The 19,360-nt window shown below is 52.5% G+C and overlaps 1 protein-coding gene across 1 annotated transcript; it reads left to right on the forward strand.

Annotated features, from left to right (window-relative positions):
* Window positions 1–7,144: 7,144 nt before the first annotated feature.
* LOC136000401 (keratin, type II cytoskeletal 1-like) lies at window positions 7,145–12,951 on the forward strand (the record flags this gene model as incomplete). The annotated part of the gene is made up of 9 exons (XM_065654180.1): window positions 7,145–7,736; window positions 8,982–9,199; window positions 9,434–9,494; window positions 9,811–9,906; window positions 10,151–10,312; window positions 10,402–10,527; window positions 10,832–11,052; window positions 11,243–11,271; window positions 11,912–12,951. Coding segments are annotated over exons 1-9 (2,505 nt in total), but the record flags the coding sequence as incomplete, so codon positions are not given.
* Window positions 12,952–19,360: the final 6,409 nt, after the last annotated feature.

Here is a 19,360-nt window from a genome sequence, read left to right on the forward strand (position 1 = left end):
TTTAAGGTCTCTTTTTCAACAGCCACATTTCCCTCGCAACTTCCGTGCGTCCTGAGTGTTACCCACATGCTTGTTTCAGCTACATCAGGGGTTCACATAAGCAGAAGAAGCGTGATAATGTCTCATAGTCAGATTTAGGAGGGAGAGACAGGTCTCTGGAGATGTCCACCTTCCTTCGGTGGAGTCATTTGGCAGCTTTAATATTTTATAGATTCCTTTCCTTCTTCTCCTTCACACCTGACATATGTACGGCTCTATTACAAACCTTCTGCTGCGTGAACCCTGCTGCATGGTTGCTTTCTACCAGCACCCCTTTCCTGCAAGTTCTTTCATTACCAATAAAGTGCAGAGAGATGAAAAGAGATCTGTGTGTCGCCTCATCACTTAAGGAAGGGAAAACACACTTAGTTCTTCACTATAAGGGCCGGCAATGCCTACAGTTGGGCTGGGTGGTGTGACCACTGCCGTTGGGCTGTGGCGGTTCGAACGTGGCCATCGGGATGTGGCATAAGTGTCACCCCAAGAGGCCACGCGGCCAGTCCCTCACCACCACACTGCAGCTCCGGCCCGAAGGTGCCTTGGAGGCCTCGGTGGGAGAGGACACCAGGGACAGGGTGGTTGATGCACCCATGGACAGGGGTTGTTCTCCACCCTTGGCTGGCACAAGGGCCACCAGCACCATCTATCTGACGAGCCGAGCTCTTACACGGGCACCGACAGCTCATCTGTGAGCGGTGGGAAGGCCCGAAGACGCTACACGGACAGAAATTACTCATTAAAAAAAAAAACAGCGTGAAAGTATGAGACACAGCCTCGAACCTGCTATTATAGCTCCAGATTGCCCAGCTGGGTTAGTCATTAGCCCTCTCCAAATAACATCCCATTGCAGCCAAATTAATTTGATTAACGCTCAGCTGGATTCTTCTCCAGCGTTGGGAGGAGCGAGAGCCAGACCAGGGTGAATCGACGCTGACTGCACCACCGCGTGTGCGTTACGCTGCTGCAGTCTTGGTGTCTGCCGGGTAAAAGCACAGAAATGGAGAAGAGCTGTATCGCAGAGTCCTTGTCACCCGAATGAACAAAACAAACGAGGAAGAAACGATAGTTCTGATTTGCACTACTGTCACTTTCACGCTGCTTTTCTTATTTTCCCCCAAATATTTTCTTTCGGTTGACACACCTGACCTGATGTTTATATCAGGCTGCAATATGCCTTATTCTCTTGTTTGAATAAACATTTCTGATCTTAAAATTTATAGGTCGGGATGGGAGAGACCAAGAAGTCGCCTCCTACGTCCAGGTCCAGCCCAAGACGGTGCAAACGCCAGCGCGTTCCTGGGGACAATCCCGGGACGATGGCGCAGGGGGTGACGGTCCCCAGCATGTTGAAACCCCGGTGGGAGCCGAAGGCGCAGGCTCCATCCTGCAGGAAACCACAGGCTTTCAATGAGTTCCCGCGGAGCTTTTCCGTGGAGAGGTGCCAGGGTTTATCATTCCCATCTGCTGCGCTCATGAAAAATGCTAATTGCGCGGGTACATCGCGCTCGGATGGGAGATCGGAACACCGTGCTCATGGCTGCTCCAGAGTAAAAATAAACCATATTTGCAGCAACAGGGCCTGTTTTGCTTAAAATGAGTGAATTTACTTGTGAAACAGCCCCGGTGTGATCAAGCAAGGACAACTCTTCGATACTTTTTGGTAGAGCCGTTGTCATTTTGGACACGGAGGATAAAAAATACAGAATAAACATGGTTTTCTGTTGTTTTTTAAGTCCTGGTTTTCTATATAACTCAATAAAAAAATACAGAATAAATACATTTTTTGTCGGTTTGTGAGTTCTAGTTTTCTACAGAGAAGGACAACTGCTGTCTGTGCTAATGCAAAGTCTGCCCCAGGAGCCTCCCGCGGGCTCCTTGGGCGCTCAGGAGAAGCCGCCTGCGCTTGCAGGTCGTTTTTGGCGTGCAAAGATTGGGCTTCAACATGAAATGGCCTTGTTGGGCGTGCAGATAGTCCTGGACACGGAGATTGTCCCGTGCAGGAACCTGCTGGAGGAGAGCACAGCAGGTCGATGTCTATCTATAGGGCGTGAATGGGGCAATATTCTTTGCATTAAAACATGGGAAGATATACAACAGGTGTGATGTTTTACGAGCTTATTGGGAAGTGAATCCAGGTGGCCCTTATAGTGGCTGTAATTACAGTCGTAAGGAGTTTTTAATTGTCACTAATCATGTTTATTATGGGAGGGCTGCCGAGATTGCTTCCCTTGGGTTGGTCACCCTGCAAATCCGGAGGAGAGTCACCCACGTCGTGGTCGTGTTGGATGTGACGGCGAATGGCTGGTGAGCAGGAAATATTTGATTTTATGTGTGGCAAATTCAGGCTTTGGGCTTCCCTTGGCCACACTGAGGGCTCGGTGGTTATTATTATTATTATTATTATTATAATATATATATTTTTTTAAAGAAGAGACTGTGCCAAGCGCCACTAGAGGGCTCAGAAAAGATGTGAAGTGTATAAAATACAGATCTAAATGGCTCTTTGCTGCAAATCGTCAGCAGTGCCTCCCTGGAGGTACAGAGCCAGCAGGCTTGTGGCTCCAAAGGGGTTTTGGTGACAATTTGGGAACGGTCCTGCCTGAAAATAACCCAAGTTCTGGTGCTTTTTGTATCGCTTTGCCTTTTCCCCACCTGTTTGTTGTCCCGGGGATGCCGCTGTTTGCAGAGCAGCGACTGAGGGTCCAATAACTCAAAAAGTGCAATTTACTCAATCGATCACGAAGTCTGACCTTGACCGGATTAATTATCAGCTCTAACCCAATTAGGAGGCCAGCCCAGGTGATATAAGTGTGGCTGGGTGTGGTGAACATCCCGAGGGCTCTGCCCAGCCAAGGCAGCGATGGCCCCACGGGTAATCACATTGTTTACTCCATTCTGAACATCTGCCAGAATTATTTCCAGCTGTTTCAGCTTCCTACGGGAGAGGATGTTATTAGAGTTGTTCTTGGTCACAAACAGTGTCTTTTGATGCTTGTGTAGCCCTCCCAGTGTGTTCTCCCACCACAGATCTTGATCACGAAGCGTCTGTTTATTTCACAGATTCCACGTGCACTGACCATTTTGCTGCTGGGAAGCAGCAGGGAAAAAAGAAATACATAGAAACACATAGAAAAAAGTCCTATTTTCTCACGATACCTGGTGCATTTAGCCTGGAGTTCAACCCTATTTCCTCTTCATCCTCTTTTTTAAAAAAAATAATTTTTATATATATATATATATATCTGTCTCCTCCTCCTCCTGAAACCCTTTGGAGATTTCATCTCTGCCTTGCCCCAGCTCGAGGGCATCAGCTGTAGCTTTGGAGGAACCAGGACCTGCTCAGCCTTCAGGAGATGTGGGGGATCAGAGAATATTTTGGTTCGCGTTAGCCAATAAAATAATAATAATAATAAAAAAAAGAAAGAAGCTTCTACTTCCTTCACTCACTGCAGTTGTTAATAATGACAGCAATAGAAAAATGACTTCACTATTTTCACACATCATATTAAATTGATACTTTCGCATTCTCGTAGGGGAAATAAGAGATTAACAGATATCATAATTATGATTAGTATTTTCTGAATAGAAGATTTAATATTATAGGTGGTAACAAGTAAGTTATTGACTTGTTTACCTTCCTGTTAACCCAGAATAATTAGCCATTTATTAAAATAGCCATTAGTCATTTGTTAACGGGATTGCAAGGCAAAGCAGGATTTTGTTTTGTAGTGGAAGAATACTTGCTGGTCCAGAGCGGAGACTAAAAGAAGCCTTAGGACAGCCCTGAAATGGGGCTTTTCTTCTGTGGTCCAACAGCAGCTTTCAGCCTCACCCACAGCTGGGTCTGATCTCCATGTACCGCAGATCACACCGGAGGGGTCGGGTTTGTGTTCCCCCCTCAAAGTGCCTCTATAATCTATTAGTACAATATATTCTCACAGGCAAGGTGCTCTCCAAGCTGGGGAACCTCAGAATTAAAGTACAGTAAACCTTTGGTGGAACACCAGCATTTCACTTTATTTTTTTTTCTGCCATTACAAAGTTTTTGACACTCTTCTCCCTTATGTTCTCCCCTCAGAACCTCTTACTGCCCTCACTGACCACAGAAAAAGATTATTGTTAATCCCTGTGAGGGAAGGTGGGAGGAAAATGAAAGTCTGGGGGATGAAAAGCATTTTTATCAGTGTGTCTGTGTGGTTTCTGTCCCATTTTCTAAGTGACTTAGGGCCCCACTCATGTAGGTATTTGGGCAACTAGTGATCAAGATTTACTGTTTCAGTCCTACTGGTGTGTATCTACTTTGTCTGGCCAGCTGTTAAATCTAAATACTGTATTATTGATGTACAACTGTGCTACACTGCTGTGTCCACTGGACTGGTGCGCAGTAGTTATTTAACAGCAATACATATATTACTTATTTATTTACCTGCTGCTCTGCCAGTGCAGCTTGTAAAGATCATCGGTTTCTGTTTAGCAGTGATGAAAAGTAAATCGATATTTATTCTGAGACACCTGCAGGATTTCACTCATTTAGGCTTTCATTTGAGCTGACTAAAATGGCCCTGCAAGAATGCAGAGGCGTTTCCTTGAGCATTAGCCTGAGTCCTATTATAGAATTTATTATTCCCATTTATTGTCTGGGTGGGCAGGGACAGATGTGGGCTGTGCAGGTTAGCAGGTTCCCGCACCAGTTGTGCCCAAAGAGCTAAAGCTTGGGTCTGTTTGTGAATTGCCTTTATGGTCCGAAATGCTCATCCTTGGCGCGGTCTCTGTGACGTGATGCGCGATTCTGCGACAACCCATCTCCACGGGAAGGACGCTCGTTGGACCACGATCCTTCTGGTCCACGTGTGTTGTAACCGTTTGGCTGTTTCTTGTCACGGATCAGAGCAGAATGTCCCCAGGCACATCCACGAGCGATGCCAACTCATGGTGGGGAAGACAAAGGCATCACTGGACGCTCCCCCCTTCCTCTCCGGGATGCAGGAACATCTCTTCGGATGCATCTCTGCTTCTGGAGCCAGCTCAACAGGTCCAGGTGTGGCTTGGTCTGTTGTGCCAAGGCTGAGCTGGTGCCAGAGACATCAATCACAACAGCAGCCCATGTCCCGTGATCTGGATTATGTGACACGGGGGGTTGGATGGCTGCTCTTCACATGCAGGGCTTGCAGGAGGCCCTCCCAAGGATGGGCGGACACCTTCTCAAGGACGGCACGGCAGCCTCGGAGATCAATACCGTGGTTCTGCATGAATTGCCAACCAGTTTGCTTCATGCAGCGAGTTGATGTATGTATTTAGGGCAGTGATTTTTGGATAGACATCTACTGAACCATTGCTCCACACGGAGCTGGCTTGTTTGGTCCATGGGTGTCATAACGAGATCGATGTGGATGATCTAAACCATCGCCTGCTGCAGCATGCATCACAGGGAGCCGCTCTGAAAAGGAAAAAAAGAGCATGAAGATTAATTGCACCTAAAGTAACCATTCAAAACCTCAACATATAGAAGAAAACCAGCAAACTTTTTAGAAAGTCTTGTGCATATTGCTGAGGAATCACTAGTTAAGCTGGGCAAAAGGGACTTTTTAGGTAAGACGTCACGAGGAAAATCATGGGTGATGTCCACGGAGTCTCATCTCCTCCTGAGAGGATGTCATATACTGTCGTCTTAATCTTCACCTGACCCTAATAAAGCTTCCAAGGTCACACAGGATTTGCAGTCTCAGCATTTTTTTATGGTTTGTCCCACACAGAATATTGCAGGGAGAGGATACAATTCCGAAAGCATCCAACAGCTTGACTGAAATTCTGGGGCAAAGAATAATTTGTGTGGGTTTCTCTTGAGATGTACCAGCATGCAGAAAATATTGAGACAAATTGGACAGATTTTTCATAGGTATATATTTTATATAGGTATATTAAAGAAGGGAAATTCACTGGGAAATTTGGTTGAAATTCTCAGTAAAATGTAAGTAACTAGTGGAGTTTAATTACAGAAAAGCAGCACAAATGGAAGGTCTGGGCCACCAGTTGGCCATTGCTGATGTAAGGCGGTAAGAGACCAATTTCGGTATGGAAAAATGGGATTTCTCATCTAGTTGTCTGGAAAACACCGTGTCTACTTCTGGGAAAAGCTGAGCATCCAAACCCTGGTCCACTTCCAGATACATCAGCTGGTCTAACAACAGCTGGTGTAACAAACTCTCCCAACTCACCCTTCGTTGGGGGATTTCTGAGGCACTTTCAGTCCATGGTGTAACATGAAAAGCAGGAGCAGACGCAGCAGAAGGGCCAAGAGTCCTGGCATATGGAAGTGGTGGGTCATCTGTTCCCAAGGTGACCTCGTCTTCACCATTAATCATCAAAAGTTTCATTTCATTGATTAAAGTCTATCTCGGAGCTTTCTCTTTCCCATTCGAAACTCCACATCCATTTATTTAAAGCTAAAACTGATACAGAGAGACTCCATTATTTCTGTTGTCTAGATGCTATTCCAGCTTTATTAGACAAAGGCAGATTTTTAATTATTATTTTTTTTTAATGCCATGATTAAGAAGACCAGACCTCAATACCTCCCCTCGTGGGTGGATATACGGGGAAGGAGAGAAAAGCGAGGAGGAGAAGCCAAGGGAGCTGCAGCAGGTGCTCCGGGTGATGCGGTGACATGAGGTGAGCCACCCTCACCTCCGAGTCAATACGAGGACAATATCGAGGTCTTGTCTCTCGTGAGATGAGACGCCAAAGGAGGTGGGGAAACCTGAGAGCGAACAAATCGTGGTAATGCGCATGGATAACTGTGCGAGCTGTGATTAATGATGGAGGGCAGGCTGGTGAGGTGAGATCGCATCTCGGCAAAGCTCATGAGTCAAGCAGGATTTGGGGAATTTCGCAATTCCGCCACTGGTGCCATGTTTACTCTGACCTCTCTTCAGGCAGCCATTAATTGCTGCCTGATGAACCAAACCCAATAACAACATTAACAGACCTGCTAATTACCATGGAATGGAGACGAACTCCTCCAGACCATATAAAGGAGAACTTCCATCAGCACCACCAGAGGAGCTGAGGATCCTTCACTCCTTTCTCCTCCCGTTTTACCACCTTCTCCACCTGCTCTCTCGTCTTGACGCTCTGCAAGCGACACTATGAGCCAGCATTTCTTCAGATTTGGGAATGGAAATTTCAGTTCTTCTTCTGCTCACTGTGGCCCACGGGGTGGCTGGAGAAGTTCATTCCCTGTAAGCTACTATGAAGACAATAGAGGAGACGATAGATACGGTGGTTATGGGTATGGTTATGGCAGCAGGAGTCTCCACAACCTTGGTGGGTTCAGGAATGTTCCCACTGGTGGAGGCTATGGAGAAGAAATAGGATATGGAAGGTACCTGGGGTTTGGTGGGAGGAGATATCTTGATATGGGCTTTGGAGAAAGAGGGTATTTTGTGGGCGCCGTTCAAGGCGGCGAATCAGGGCTCGGTAGCACGTATGGAGGAAGCCTGGGCAGAAGCTCCTCTGGTGACCACGGGGCTGGGCAGGGTGTGGGGCAGGCCGGCGTCCGTATCGAGGAGGTCCGTGTCAACACCAACCTGCTGAGGCCAATACACGTACAAGTTGACCCCGAGTTCCAGCGAGCGCGGTCGGATGAGAAAGAGCAGATTAAGGCTCTCAACGACAAATTTGCGTCATTCATCAACAAGGTGAGTCCCTGTTCTCTTTTTCTTGTTGTCTTGGGAAACACCAGGGGGGCTGCTCTGGCTGCGTGAGTCATGGGGACACCTTCGTGTTGCATCTTCTTCCCCAAAACTCGCAGCATTGGCTGGATTCTCTCGGGCTGGCGAGAAGTTCTTAACAGTTTGCTATAAAAGCCGCTGCATGAATCACGTTTAGCCCGGGGATAAGTATCTCTCGAGTTGTCTTTTGTGGCAGGACCATAATGAGCTACGGGGATGTCACTGGCACATTAACTCACTTGTCTTTTGAGGAAAAGGGGTTTCTGCTTGTCTCATAACGTTCTGGGGCCTGGGGATGGTTGATGCTAGCATGAAAAATGGGTGACGGATTTGGGTATCCTTGATGTGTTCCTGTTTCTTTCTTCCGAGCAAAGCAAAATCCGAATTACAAAGCAACTTGTGACTTCTTTGCTTGGAGGTCCCAGCCTCTCCTAGGTGGCCAGTGGACCCCACGTGTTTCTTCTTTACCTCTTTCCTCGGTTTACACCACAACACGTTAATCTCTGCCTGCAGTTCCACCCTCTCGCTCGGTTCTGCTCACAGACACGGGAACAAAGCAGCCACAGAAACGCTCCCACCCACGCAGACCTGACATGCGCCTCTGTTTGGGAGGCGGCATGTGTCTGCATGGGGCGGAAGCTCCATTGCTGGTTACACGTGAAGACTTGAGGGCTTCTTGTGTTACCCTACACAAAAGGTGTTGGTTACACCCAGAAGCTGTTGTTTTTTAAAACCACCTGGGTGTCAGCCGCCACGTTCAGCGTCCCAGCTGAAGAGATGCCATCCCTCTGGTTTTCCCAAAACACCGTGTTCTAGGTCTTTCTAACCCTCTAGGGCAAGGTCTATGTATGAAGAGACTGGTCTTGTGTGGTCTCCTGAGGGGGGTTTAGCTCTTGCCGTGTATTTCAGTGTCTAAAGTACTTCAGAACCAGCTGAAGCCTCCCTCCACCTCAGTCATCCCCCTAAACACTGTGCATTTAAGAGATGAAAAGCCAGCAGAGATTTGAGTATCAGCTTTGAGAAGCAGCAGTAAAATCACACCCTTCTCATGCGAGAGACGGGGAAAAACGAGGCGTCCCCTCCTTAGCCTAAGATGCGTCACGGAGGTTGGCCCCCCCCTGTTCCCGTGCTGGAAATATCAATCCGGATCACGCTGGCGTTTCCCCCCAGAGCTCCCCGGTGCCTGAGACGTCCTCCCGCTTCACCCTTCAGGTTCAATGTCTGGAGCGGCAGAACCAGGCGCTGATGGCCAAGTGGGAGCTCCTGCGGCAGCAGAGTGCCCGGCCGGAGGAGGCCAGGAGCATCGCCTCGTTCTTCCAGGCGTACATCAGCAACCTGCAGCGGCAGCTGGAGACGCTCCGCGACCAGCGGCAGCAGCTGCACCCCGAAGCGTACAGTATGCTTCAGCTCGTCGAAGATTACAAAAAGAGGTGAATGATCGCAGCTCCGGGGAAAGGCATGCTGTAGAGCTGGAAGCGTGTTGGCTGATTTAGCGTACAGCGCTGCAGAGGGTTTGCGACCACTTTTGCGGCTGCCAGAGATTGCAGTTAAATGAAAACGTGACACGTTCCCTTTTTAAATGATTCCCTTTGCTTTCTGACCCACTCGAACAAAAAAGGTAACACAGGCAATGAGCTCCCTGTGTCTTTTCTCTGCTGTGACAGATTCGAGGAGGAGATCAACAAGCACGCGTCCAAAGAAGAGGAGTTCGTGGAGCTTAAAAAGGTGCAGTAACCCAAGACATTGAGATAACGCGAAGCCTCAGAAATAAAGGAATAACCAGATGGTTGCAGAGGTTTCCAAAAGCGGGATCTTTGCTTAACTTCATCTAACTGGAGTCATTGAAAACTTGAGCTTTTGACTGCAAGACAGGAGAGAAATTGCTTTTCAAATGAAAACTGAGATTCGTGGGCCATTATTTGATTCCAGAAATGAAGGTTTTAAAGAATTGTACCACATCTTGCTAGAATTGCATCCAGTGGGCGGTTTGCCATCAAATAAATACAAATATACCTGGGGGTTTTTTTGGTTTTTTTTACAGGAGCTGGACAACGTCTACATGGGAAAAATGGAGTTTGATGTGCGGGTGGAAATACTGAAGCAGCAGCTTGAGTTCCTGAGATGCTTACACGAAGCTGTGAGTATGTTCTCAGGTTGAAGACACCCTCAGGTCTTGAAGGACATGTATCTGGTGAAGATTCCCAGAAATTTCACCTGAACGGGACCTTGTAGGGTGATGGGGAGAGTGGATCACCCCTGGCCTTTGATATTATAAAGTCCTTTTTCATTTTTGAGTGAAATGGGAGTCTGGTGTGTCACGAAGGCTGGAAGACACTTGAAAATGAAAACTTCTAAAATCCAAAATCTGGTTTTCCTTGCAGGAGCTTTCCCAGCTGCGAACTGTAGTTGGCAACACCAACGTCGTTCTGTCCGTGGACAACAGAGACGTGAACATGGATGGTGTCATCGAAGAGGTCAGGCAGGAGTACGAGGCAATTGCCCAGAGAAGCAAAGCTGAAGTAGATGCCATGTATCAGGGCAGGGTGAGTAGACATCAGTGAGACAGCGAGGCAAATCTGTCTGCTTAGTGGAAAAAGAACCAAAACCATCTGTTTTCTCCTCTGCACACCAGTATCAGGACCTCCAGGACCTGTGGGTCAGTCAGCGGGAGCAAGCGCGGAACAGTTATCAGGAAATCCAGGAACTTGCCCGGCAGATCGAAAGGCTACAACGAGAAATTGAAACTGCAAAAAAAAGGGTAAAGCTGGTACTTTCCAATATAAAAAAAAAAAAATCATTTGAGTCACTTTGACATGGGGACTCAGTGCAGTATAAGGTAACCTGTCCTTTGGAGACAAACCTAGAGGCTCTGTTTTCTTTTCAAAATGAAGCAGATTTAGATTTTGGCTGTCGCCACTGGGACTTAATTTGGGTTACCCAGCGTGTCTTCCGAGTTCTGCCATTGAGGCGGGTCTCCTGGTTCCCGAGAAGTGCCAGAGGGGTTTGAAAGCCCCAGTTCCCGTTCCAGGGAAGCCGACACGGCCTCTTTGCGCCCTCTGCAGAGCTCCGGCCTCCGGGAGGCCGCGCGGGACGCGGAGCAGCGCGCGAGCTCCGCGCTCGGGGACGGCCGGCGCCAGCTCCGGCAGCTGGAGGACGCCCTGCGGCAGGCCCGGGACCAGCTGGCTTCGCTCCTCCGCGACTACCAGGAGCTCCTCAACGCGAAGCTGGCCCTGGATATTGAAATCGCCATGTACAGGTCACTCCTTGAGGAGGAGGAGGCCAGGTAGGTGTAACCTGCTCATCCTGGGGAGAAGGACCTGCAAAAAGCAGCGCGTCCCGTTCTTCAGTCGCTCAGACCTCCAGGATTAATGGAGGCCTGGAAGGAGTGACCTCGTCCATTGGCTTCCTGGTAGGCCCTGCCTGATTTCTGCTTTTATTGGCTGCGTTATCTCACTGTCCCTTTTCCTTCACAGGATACAGGAGGGCTCACCAGCCACAATCTGTAAGTATCTCGAGGCTTTGCTTTGCTTTTTTAAGGGCACCGATAACGTTTTGTTGTCTGTGGTACTCAACACCTACCACCAGAAAAACCTACTTTAGCTCCTGCCTTAGATCCTAAGGAAATGAAGCAAATCATAGTCTCTTGTGACTGTGTGTGAACATGCGTGTATATGCATTAAAATGTATACGACATTAACATGTCAACATTGAGCTACTGACTTGGGAAATTTTTGGTTTATTCCAACCAAATCTGTAGGAAGTGAGAAAGACCCTAGTCTACAGACCTAGGTGCTGCATGTCAGAACTGAATGGAAAAAAAAAAAAAACAGTCCTAAAATCTGTGGAAATAGGCCAGCTAAAGGAGAAACCAACCCATACTCTCGGTTCTCTTAAAGGAAGGGCTGCGCTGAGAGTTCATGTATAGAGTAAGATGTAAGTCATGGTAAAGATAAAGTAATAAAGCCACATGAAAACATTTCAAATGTACATTTTCTAATGAAGATCCGTGTTGCCCTTTTTCAAAGAGACAACTATGACCACTAGAGGAGGTACGATGGCCATGCATAAGTACTTTTATCAGCGGGGCTCACGGTTCTTAGGTCTGAAAAGAATAAAGTGACCATAATTCCCATTTCTTGCAGGTGTCATTGAGCACAGTGTGAGTGCTACTGGACTGTATGGAGCACGACCTGGAGGTGTGAAAAGCGGGAAGGGCGGGTCGAGCTCTGGTGGTGCCAGCAAGGATAGAAGGAAAGGGTCGATCTCCGGAGGAGACGGCGGAAGCTCTGGTGGATGGGGGTCCAGCTCTGGCAGTGGTGGGTCCATTTGTAAGGGAGGAAAAGGAAGCTCAAGTCATGGAGGAGGAGGAAGCTCAGGCAGTAAAGGCTCCAGCTCTGGAGGTGGCCACAGCTCTGGAGGTTGGGGATGCAGCTCTGGCAGTGGTGGGTCCACCTCTGGAGGAAGCTCAGGTGGTAAAGGCTCCATTTCTGGAGGTGGAGTAAGCTCTGGAGGATGGGGATCCAGCTCTGGCAGTGGTGGGTCCATTTGTGGTGGAAGCTCAAGCAGTAAAGGCTCCATCTCTGGAGGTGGAGGAAGCTCTGGAGGTAGGGGATCCAGCTCTGGCAGTGGTGGGTCCATTTCTAAGGGAGGAGGAAGCTCAGGTCACGGAGGATCCAGCTCTGGCAGTGGTGGGTCCATTTCTAAGGGAGGAGGAAGCTCAGGTCACGGAGGATCCAGCTCTGGCAGTGGTGGGTCCATTTCTAAGGGAGAAGGAAGCTCAGGTCACGGAGGATCCAGCTCTGGCAGTGGTGGGTCCATTTCTAAGGGAGGAGGAAGCTCAGGTCATGGAGGATCCAGCTCAGGCAGTGGTGGGTCCATTTCTAAGGGAGGAGGAAGCTCAGGTCATGGAGGATCCAGCTCAGGCAGTGGTGGGTCCATTTCTAAGGGAGGAGGAAGCTCAGGTCACGGAGGATCCAGCTCAGGCAGTGGTGGGTCCACGTTGGGGGGCAGCTCAGGCAGGAAAGGCTCCATCTCTGGAAGTGGAGGAACCTCTGGAGGTTGGGGATGCAGCTCTGGCAGTGGTGGGTCTACCTCTGGAGGAAACTCAGGCCATGGAGGCTCCAGCTCTGGAGGAAGTTCCGGTCATGGAGGCTCCATCTCTGGAGGTGGCCACAGTTCTGGAGGTTGGGGATCCAGCTCTGGCAGTGGTGGGTCCATTTGTGGTGGAAGCTCAGGTCATGGAGGTGGAGGAAGCTCTGGTCATGGAATTGGAGGAAGCTCAGGCCATGGAGGCTCCAGCTCTGGAGGTGGCCACAGTTCTGGAGGTTGGGGATCCAGCTCTGGCAGTGGCAGATGCAGTCCCCACAGTGGAGGGGTGAGCTCTGGAAGTGGCAGCAGCTCTGGCAGGAGAGGCTCCATCTCTGGAGAAAGCTCAGGTCATGGAGGATCCAGCTCTGGAGGTGGCCACAGCTCTGGAGGTTGGGGATCCAGCTCTGGCAGTGGTGGGTCCATTTGTGGTGGAAGCTCAGGTCATGGAGGTGGAGGAAGCTCTGGTCATGGAATTGGAGGAAGCTCAGGTCATGGAGGCTCCAGCTCTGGCAGTGGCGGGTCCATTTGTGGTGGAAGCTCAGGTCATGGAGGTGGAGGAAGCTCTGGTCATGGAATTGGAGGAAGCTCAGGTCATGGAGGCTCCAGCTCTGGAGGTGGCCACAGCTCTGGAGGTTGGGGATCCAGCTCTGGCAGTGGTGGGTCCATTTGTGGTGGAAGCTCAGGTCATGGAGGTGGAGGAAGCTCTGGTCATGGAATTGGAGGAAGCTCAGGTCATGGAGGCTCCAGCTCTGGAGGTGGCCACAGTTCTGGAGGTTGGGGATCCAGCTCTGGCAGTGGCAGATGCAGTCCCCACAGTGGAGGGGTGAGCTCTGGAGGTGGCAGCAGCTCTGGGAGAAGAGGCTCCATCTCTGGAGGAAGCTCAGGTCATGGAGGATCCAGCTCTGGAGGAAGCTCAGGTCATGGAGGCTCCAGCTCTGGAGGTGGCCACAGTTCTGGAGGTTGGGGATCCAGCTCTGGAGGTGGAGGAAGCTCTGGTCACGGAGGCTCCAGCTCTGGAGGTTGGGGATCCAGCTCTGGCAGTGGTGGGTCCATTTGTGGTGGAAGCTCAGGTCATGGAGGTGGAGGAAGCTCCGGTCATGGAATCGGAGGAAGCTCAGGCCATGGAGGCTCCAGCTCTGGAGGTGGCCACAGCTCTGGAGGTTGGGGATCCAGCTCTGGCAGTGGCAGATGCAGTCCCCACAGTGGAGGGGTGAGCTCTGGAGGTGGCAGCAGCTCTGGGAGAAGAGGCTCCATCTCAGGAGGAAGTTCCAGTCATGGAGGCTCCAGTTCTGGAGGAGGAGGAAGCTCAGGTCATGGAGGCTCCAGCTCTGGAGGTTGGGGATCCAGCTCTGGCAGTGGCAGATGCAGTCCCCACAGTGGAGGGGTGAGCTCTGGAGGTGGCAGCAGTTCTGGCAGGAGAGGCTCCATCTCTGGAGGAGGGAGTTCCGGTCATGGAGGCTCCATCTCTGGAGAAAGCTCAGGTCATGGAGGATCCAGCTCAGGAGGTGGCCACAGCTCTGGAGGTTGGGGATCCAGCTCTGGCAGTGGCAGATGCAGTCCCCACAGTGGAGGGATGAGCTCTGGAGGTGGCAGCAGTTCTGGCAGGAGAGGCTCCATCTCTGGAGGAAGCTCAGGTCATGGAGGCTCCAGCTCTGGAGGTGGCCACAGCTCTGGAGGTTGGGGTTCCAGCTCTGGCAGTGGTGGTTCCACCTCTGGAAGTGGTCACAGCTCAGGTCATGGAGGCTCCATCTCTGGAGGAAGCTCAGGTCATGGAGGATCCAGCTCTGGAGGTGGCCACAGCTCTGGAGGTTGGGGATCCAGCTCTGGCAGTGGTGGGTCCATTTGTGGTGGAAGCTCAGGTCATGGAGGTGGAGGAAGCTCTGGTCATGGAATTGGAGGAAGCTCAGGCCATGGAGGTGGAGGAAGCTCAGGTCATGGAGGTGGAGGAAGCTCAGGTCATGGAGGCTCCAGCTCTGGAGGAAGTTCCAGTCATGGAGGCTCCAGCTCTGGAGGTTGGGGATCCAGCTCTGGAGGTGGAGGAAGCCCTGGTCATGGAGGCTCCAGCTCTGGAGGTTGGGGATCCAGCTCTGGCAGTGGCAGATGCAGTCCCCACAGTGGAGGGGTGAGCTCTGGAGGTGGCAGCAGTTCTGGCAGGAGAGGCTCCATCTCTGGAGGAAGTTCTGGTCATGGAGGCTCCAGCTCTGGAGGAAGCTCAGGTCATGGAGGATCCAGCTCTGGCAGTGGTGGGTCCATTTGTGGTGGAAGCTCAGGTCATGGAGGTGGAGGAAGCTCAGGTCATGGAGGCTCCATCTCTGGAGGAAGCTCAGGCCATGGAGGCTCCAGCTCTGGAGGTTGGGGATCCAGCTCTGGCAGTGGTGGGTCCATTTGTGGTGGAAGCTCAGGTCATGGAGGTGGAGGAAGCTCCGGTCATGGAATCGGAGGAAGCTCAGGCCATGGAGGCTCCAGCTCTGGAGGTGGCCACAGCTCTGGAGGTTGGGGATCCAGCTCTGGCAGTGGCAGATGCAGTCCCCACAGTGGAGGGGTGAGCTCTGGAGGTGGCAGCAGCTCTGGGAGAAGAGGCTCCATCTCAGGAGGAAGTTCCAGTCATGGAGGCTCCAGTTCTGGAGGAGGAGGAAGCTCAGGTCATGGAGGCTCCAGCTCTGGAGGTTGGGGATCCAGCTCTGGCAGTGGCAGATGCAGTCCCCACAGTGGAGGGGTGAGCTCTGGAGGTGGCAGCAGTTCTGGCAGGAGAGGCTCCATCTCTGGAGGAGGGAGTTCCGGTCATGGAGGCTCCATCTCTGGAGAAAGCTCAGGTCATGGAGGATCCAGCTCTGGAGGTGGCCACAGCTCTGGAGGTTGGGGTTCCAGCTCTGGCAGTGGTGGGTCCATTTGTGGTGGAAGCTCAGGTCATGGAGGTGGAGGAAGCTCTGGTCATGGAATTGGAGGAAGCTCAGGTCATGGAGGCTCCAGCTCTGGCAGTGGCGGGTCCATTTGTGGTGGAAGCTCAGGTCATGGAGGTGGAGGAAGCTCTGGTCATGGAATTGGAGGAAGCTCAGGTCATGGAGGCTCCAGCTCTGGCAGTGGCGGGTCCATTTGTGGTGGAAGCTCAGGTCATGGAGGTGGAGGAAGCTCTGGTCATGGAATTGGAGGAAGCTCAGGTCATGGAGGCTCCAGCTCTGGAGGTGGCCACAGCTCTGGAGGTTGGGGATCCAGCTCTGGCAGTGGTGGGTCCATTTGTGGTGGAAGCTCAGGTCATGGAGGTGGAGGAAGCTCTGGTCATGGAATTGGAGGAAGCTCAGGTCATGGAGGCTCCAGCTCTGGAGGTGGCCACAGTTCTGGAGGTTGGGGATCCAGCTCTGGCAGTGGCAGATGCAGTCCCCACAGTGGAGGGGTGAGCTCTGGAGGTGGCAGCAGCTCTGGGAGAAGAGGCTCCATCTCTGGAGGAAGCTCAGGTCATGGAGGATCCAGCTCTGGAGGAAGCTCAGGTCATGGAGGCTCCAGCTCTGGAGGTGGCCACAGTTCTGGAGGTTGGGGATCCAGCTCTGGAGGTGGAGGAAGCTCTGGTCACGGAGGCTCCAGCTCTGGAGGTTGGGGATCCAGCTCTGGCAGTGGTGGGTCCATTTGTGGTGGAAGCTCAGGTCATGGAGGTGGAGGAAGCTCCGGTCATGGAATCGGAGGAAGCTCAGGCCATGGAGGCTCCAGCTCTGGAGGTGGCCACAGCTCTGGAGGTTGGGGATCCAGCTCTGGCAGTGGCAGATGCAGTCCCCACAGTGGAGGGGTGAGCTCTGGAGGTGGCAGCAGCTCTGGGAGAAGAGGCTCCATCTCAGGAGGAAGTTCCAGTCATGGAGGCTCCAGTTCTGGAGGAGGAGGAAGCTCAGGTCATGGAGGCTCCAGCTCTGGAGGTTGGGGATCCAGCTCTGGCAGTGGCAGATGCAGTCCCCACAGTGGAGGGGTGAGCTCTGGAGGTGGCAGCAGTTCTGGCAGGAGAGGCTCCATCTCTGGAGGAGGGAGTTCCGGTCATGGAGGCTCCATCTCTGGAGAAAGCTCAGGTCATGGAGGATCCAGCTCAGGAGGTGGCCACAGCTCTGGAGGTTGGGGATCCAGCTCTGGCAGTGGCAGATGCAGTCCCCACAGTGGAGGGATGAGCTCTGGAGGTGGCAGCAGTTCTGGCAGGAGAGGCTCCATCTCTGGAGGAAGCTCAGGTCATGGAGGCTCCAGCTCTGGAGGTGGCCACAGCTCTGGAGGTTGGGGTTCCAGCTCTGGCAGTGGTGGTTCCACCTCTGGAAGTGGTCACAGCTCAGGTCATGGAGGCTCCATCTCTGGAGGAAGCTCAGGTCATGGAGGATCCAGCTCTGGAGGTGGCCACAGCTCTGGAGGTTGGGGATCCAGCTCTGGCAGTGGTGGGTCCATTTGTGGTGGAAGCTCAGGTCATGGAGGTGGAGGAAGCTCTGGTCATGGAATTGGAGGAAGCTCAGGCCATGGAGGTGGAGGAAGCTCAGGTCATGGAGGTGGAGGAAGCTCAGGTCATGGAGGCTCCAGCTCTGGAGGAAGTTCCAGTCATGGAGGCTCCAGCTCTGGAGGTTGGGGATCCAGCTCTGGAGGTGGAGGAAGCCCTGGTCATGGAGGCTCCAGCTCTGGAGGTTGGGGATCCAGCTCTGGCAGTGGCAGATGCAGTCCCCACAGTGGAGGGGTGAGCTCTGGAGGTGGCAGCAGTTCTGGCAGGAGAGGCTCCATCTCTGGAGGAAGTTCTGGTCATGGAGGCTCCAGCTCTGGAGGAAGCTCAGGTCATGGAGGATCCAGCTCTGGCAGTGGTGGGTCCATTTGTGGTGGAAGCTCAGGTCATGGAGGTGGAGGAAGCTCAGGTCATGGAGGCTCCATCTCTGGAGGAAGCTCAGGCCATGGAGGCTCCAGCTCTGGAGGTTGGGGATCCAGCTCTGGCAGTGGTGGGTCCATTTGTGGTGGAAGCTCAGGTCATGGAGGTGGAGGAAGCTCCGGTCATGGAATCGGAGGAAGCTCAGGCCATGGAGGCTCCAGCTCTGGAGGTGGCCACAGCTCTGGAGGTTGGGGATCCAGCTCTGGCAGTGGCAGATGCAGTCCCCACAGTGGAGGGGTGAGCTCTGGAGGTGGCAGCAGCTCTGGGAGAAGAGGCTCCATCTCAGGAGGAAGTTCCAGTCATGGAGGCTCCAGTTCTGGAGGAGGAGGAAGCTCAGGTCATGGAGGCTCCAGCTCTGGAGGTTGGGGATCCAGCTCTGGCAGTGGCAGATGCAGTCCCCACAGTGGAGGGGTGAGCTCTGGAGGTGGCAGCAGTTCTGGCAGGAGAGGCTCCATCTCTGGAGGAGGGAGTTCCGGTCATGGAGGCTCCATCTCTGGAGAAAGCTCAGGTCATGGAGGATCCAGCTCTGGAGGTGGCCACAGCTCTGGAGGTTGGGGTTCCAGCTCTGGCAGTGGTGGGTCCATTTGTGGTGGAAGCTCAGGTCATGGAGGTGGAGGAAGCTCTGGTCATGGAATTGGAGGAAGCTCAGGTCATGGAGGCTCCAGCTCTGGCAGTGGCGGGTCCATTTGTGGTGGAAGCTCAGGTCATGGAGGTGGAGGAAGCTCCGGTCATGGAATCGGAGGAAGCTCAGGCCATGGAGGCTCCAGCTCTGGAGGTGGCCACAGCTCTGGAGGTTGGGGATCCAGCTCTGGCAGTGGCAGATGCAGTCCCCACAGTGGAGGGGTGAGCTCTGGAGGTGGCAGCAGTTCTGGCAGGAGAGGCTCCATCTCTGGAGGAGGGAGTTCCGGTCATGGAGGCTCCATCTCTGGAGAAAGCTCAGGTCATGGAGGATCCAGCTCAGGAGGTGGCCACAGCTCTGGAGGTTGGGGATCCAGCTCTGGCAGTGGCAGATGCAGTCCCCACAGTGGAGGGATGAGCTTTGGAGGTGGCAGCAGTTCTGGCAGGAGAGGCTCCATCTCTGGAGGAAGCTCAGGTCATGGAGGATCCAGCTCTGGAGGTTGGGGATCCAGCTCTGGCAGTGGCAGATGCAGTCCCCACAGTGGAGGGATGAGCTCTGGAGGTGGCAGCAGCTCTGGTAGGAGAGACTCCATCTCTGGAGGAAGCTCAGGTCATGGAGGATCCAGCTCTGGAGGTGGCCACAGCTCTGGAGGTTGGGGTTCCAGCTCTGGCAGTGGTGGTTCCATCTCTGGAAGTGGTCACAGCTCAGGTCATGGAGGCTCCAGCTATGGAGGAAGCTCAGGTCATGAAGGCTCCAGCTCTGGAGGTTGGGGATCCAGCTCTGGCAGTGGTGGGTCCATTTGTGGTGGAAGCTCAGGTCATGGAGGTGGAGGAAGCTCTGGTCATGGAATTGGAGGAAGCTCAGGTCATGGAGGCTCCAGCTCTGGCAGTGGCGGGTCCATTTGTGGTGGAAGCTCAGGTCATGGAGGTGGAGGAAGCTCTGGTCATGGAATTGGAGGAAGCTCAGGTCATGGAGGCTCCAGCTCTGGCAGTGGTGGGTCCATTTGTGGTG

Source organism: Caloenas nicobarica, chromosome 33 (genome assembly GCF_036013445.1).
Source record: "Caloenas nicobarica isolate bCalNic1 chromosome 33, bCalNic1.hap1, whole genome shotgun sequence".
Taxonomy (NCBI): domain Eukaryota; kingdom Metazoa; phylum Chordata; class Aves; order Columbiformes; family Columbidae; genus Caloenas; species Caloenas nicobarica.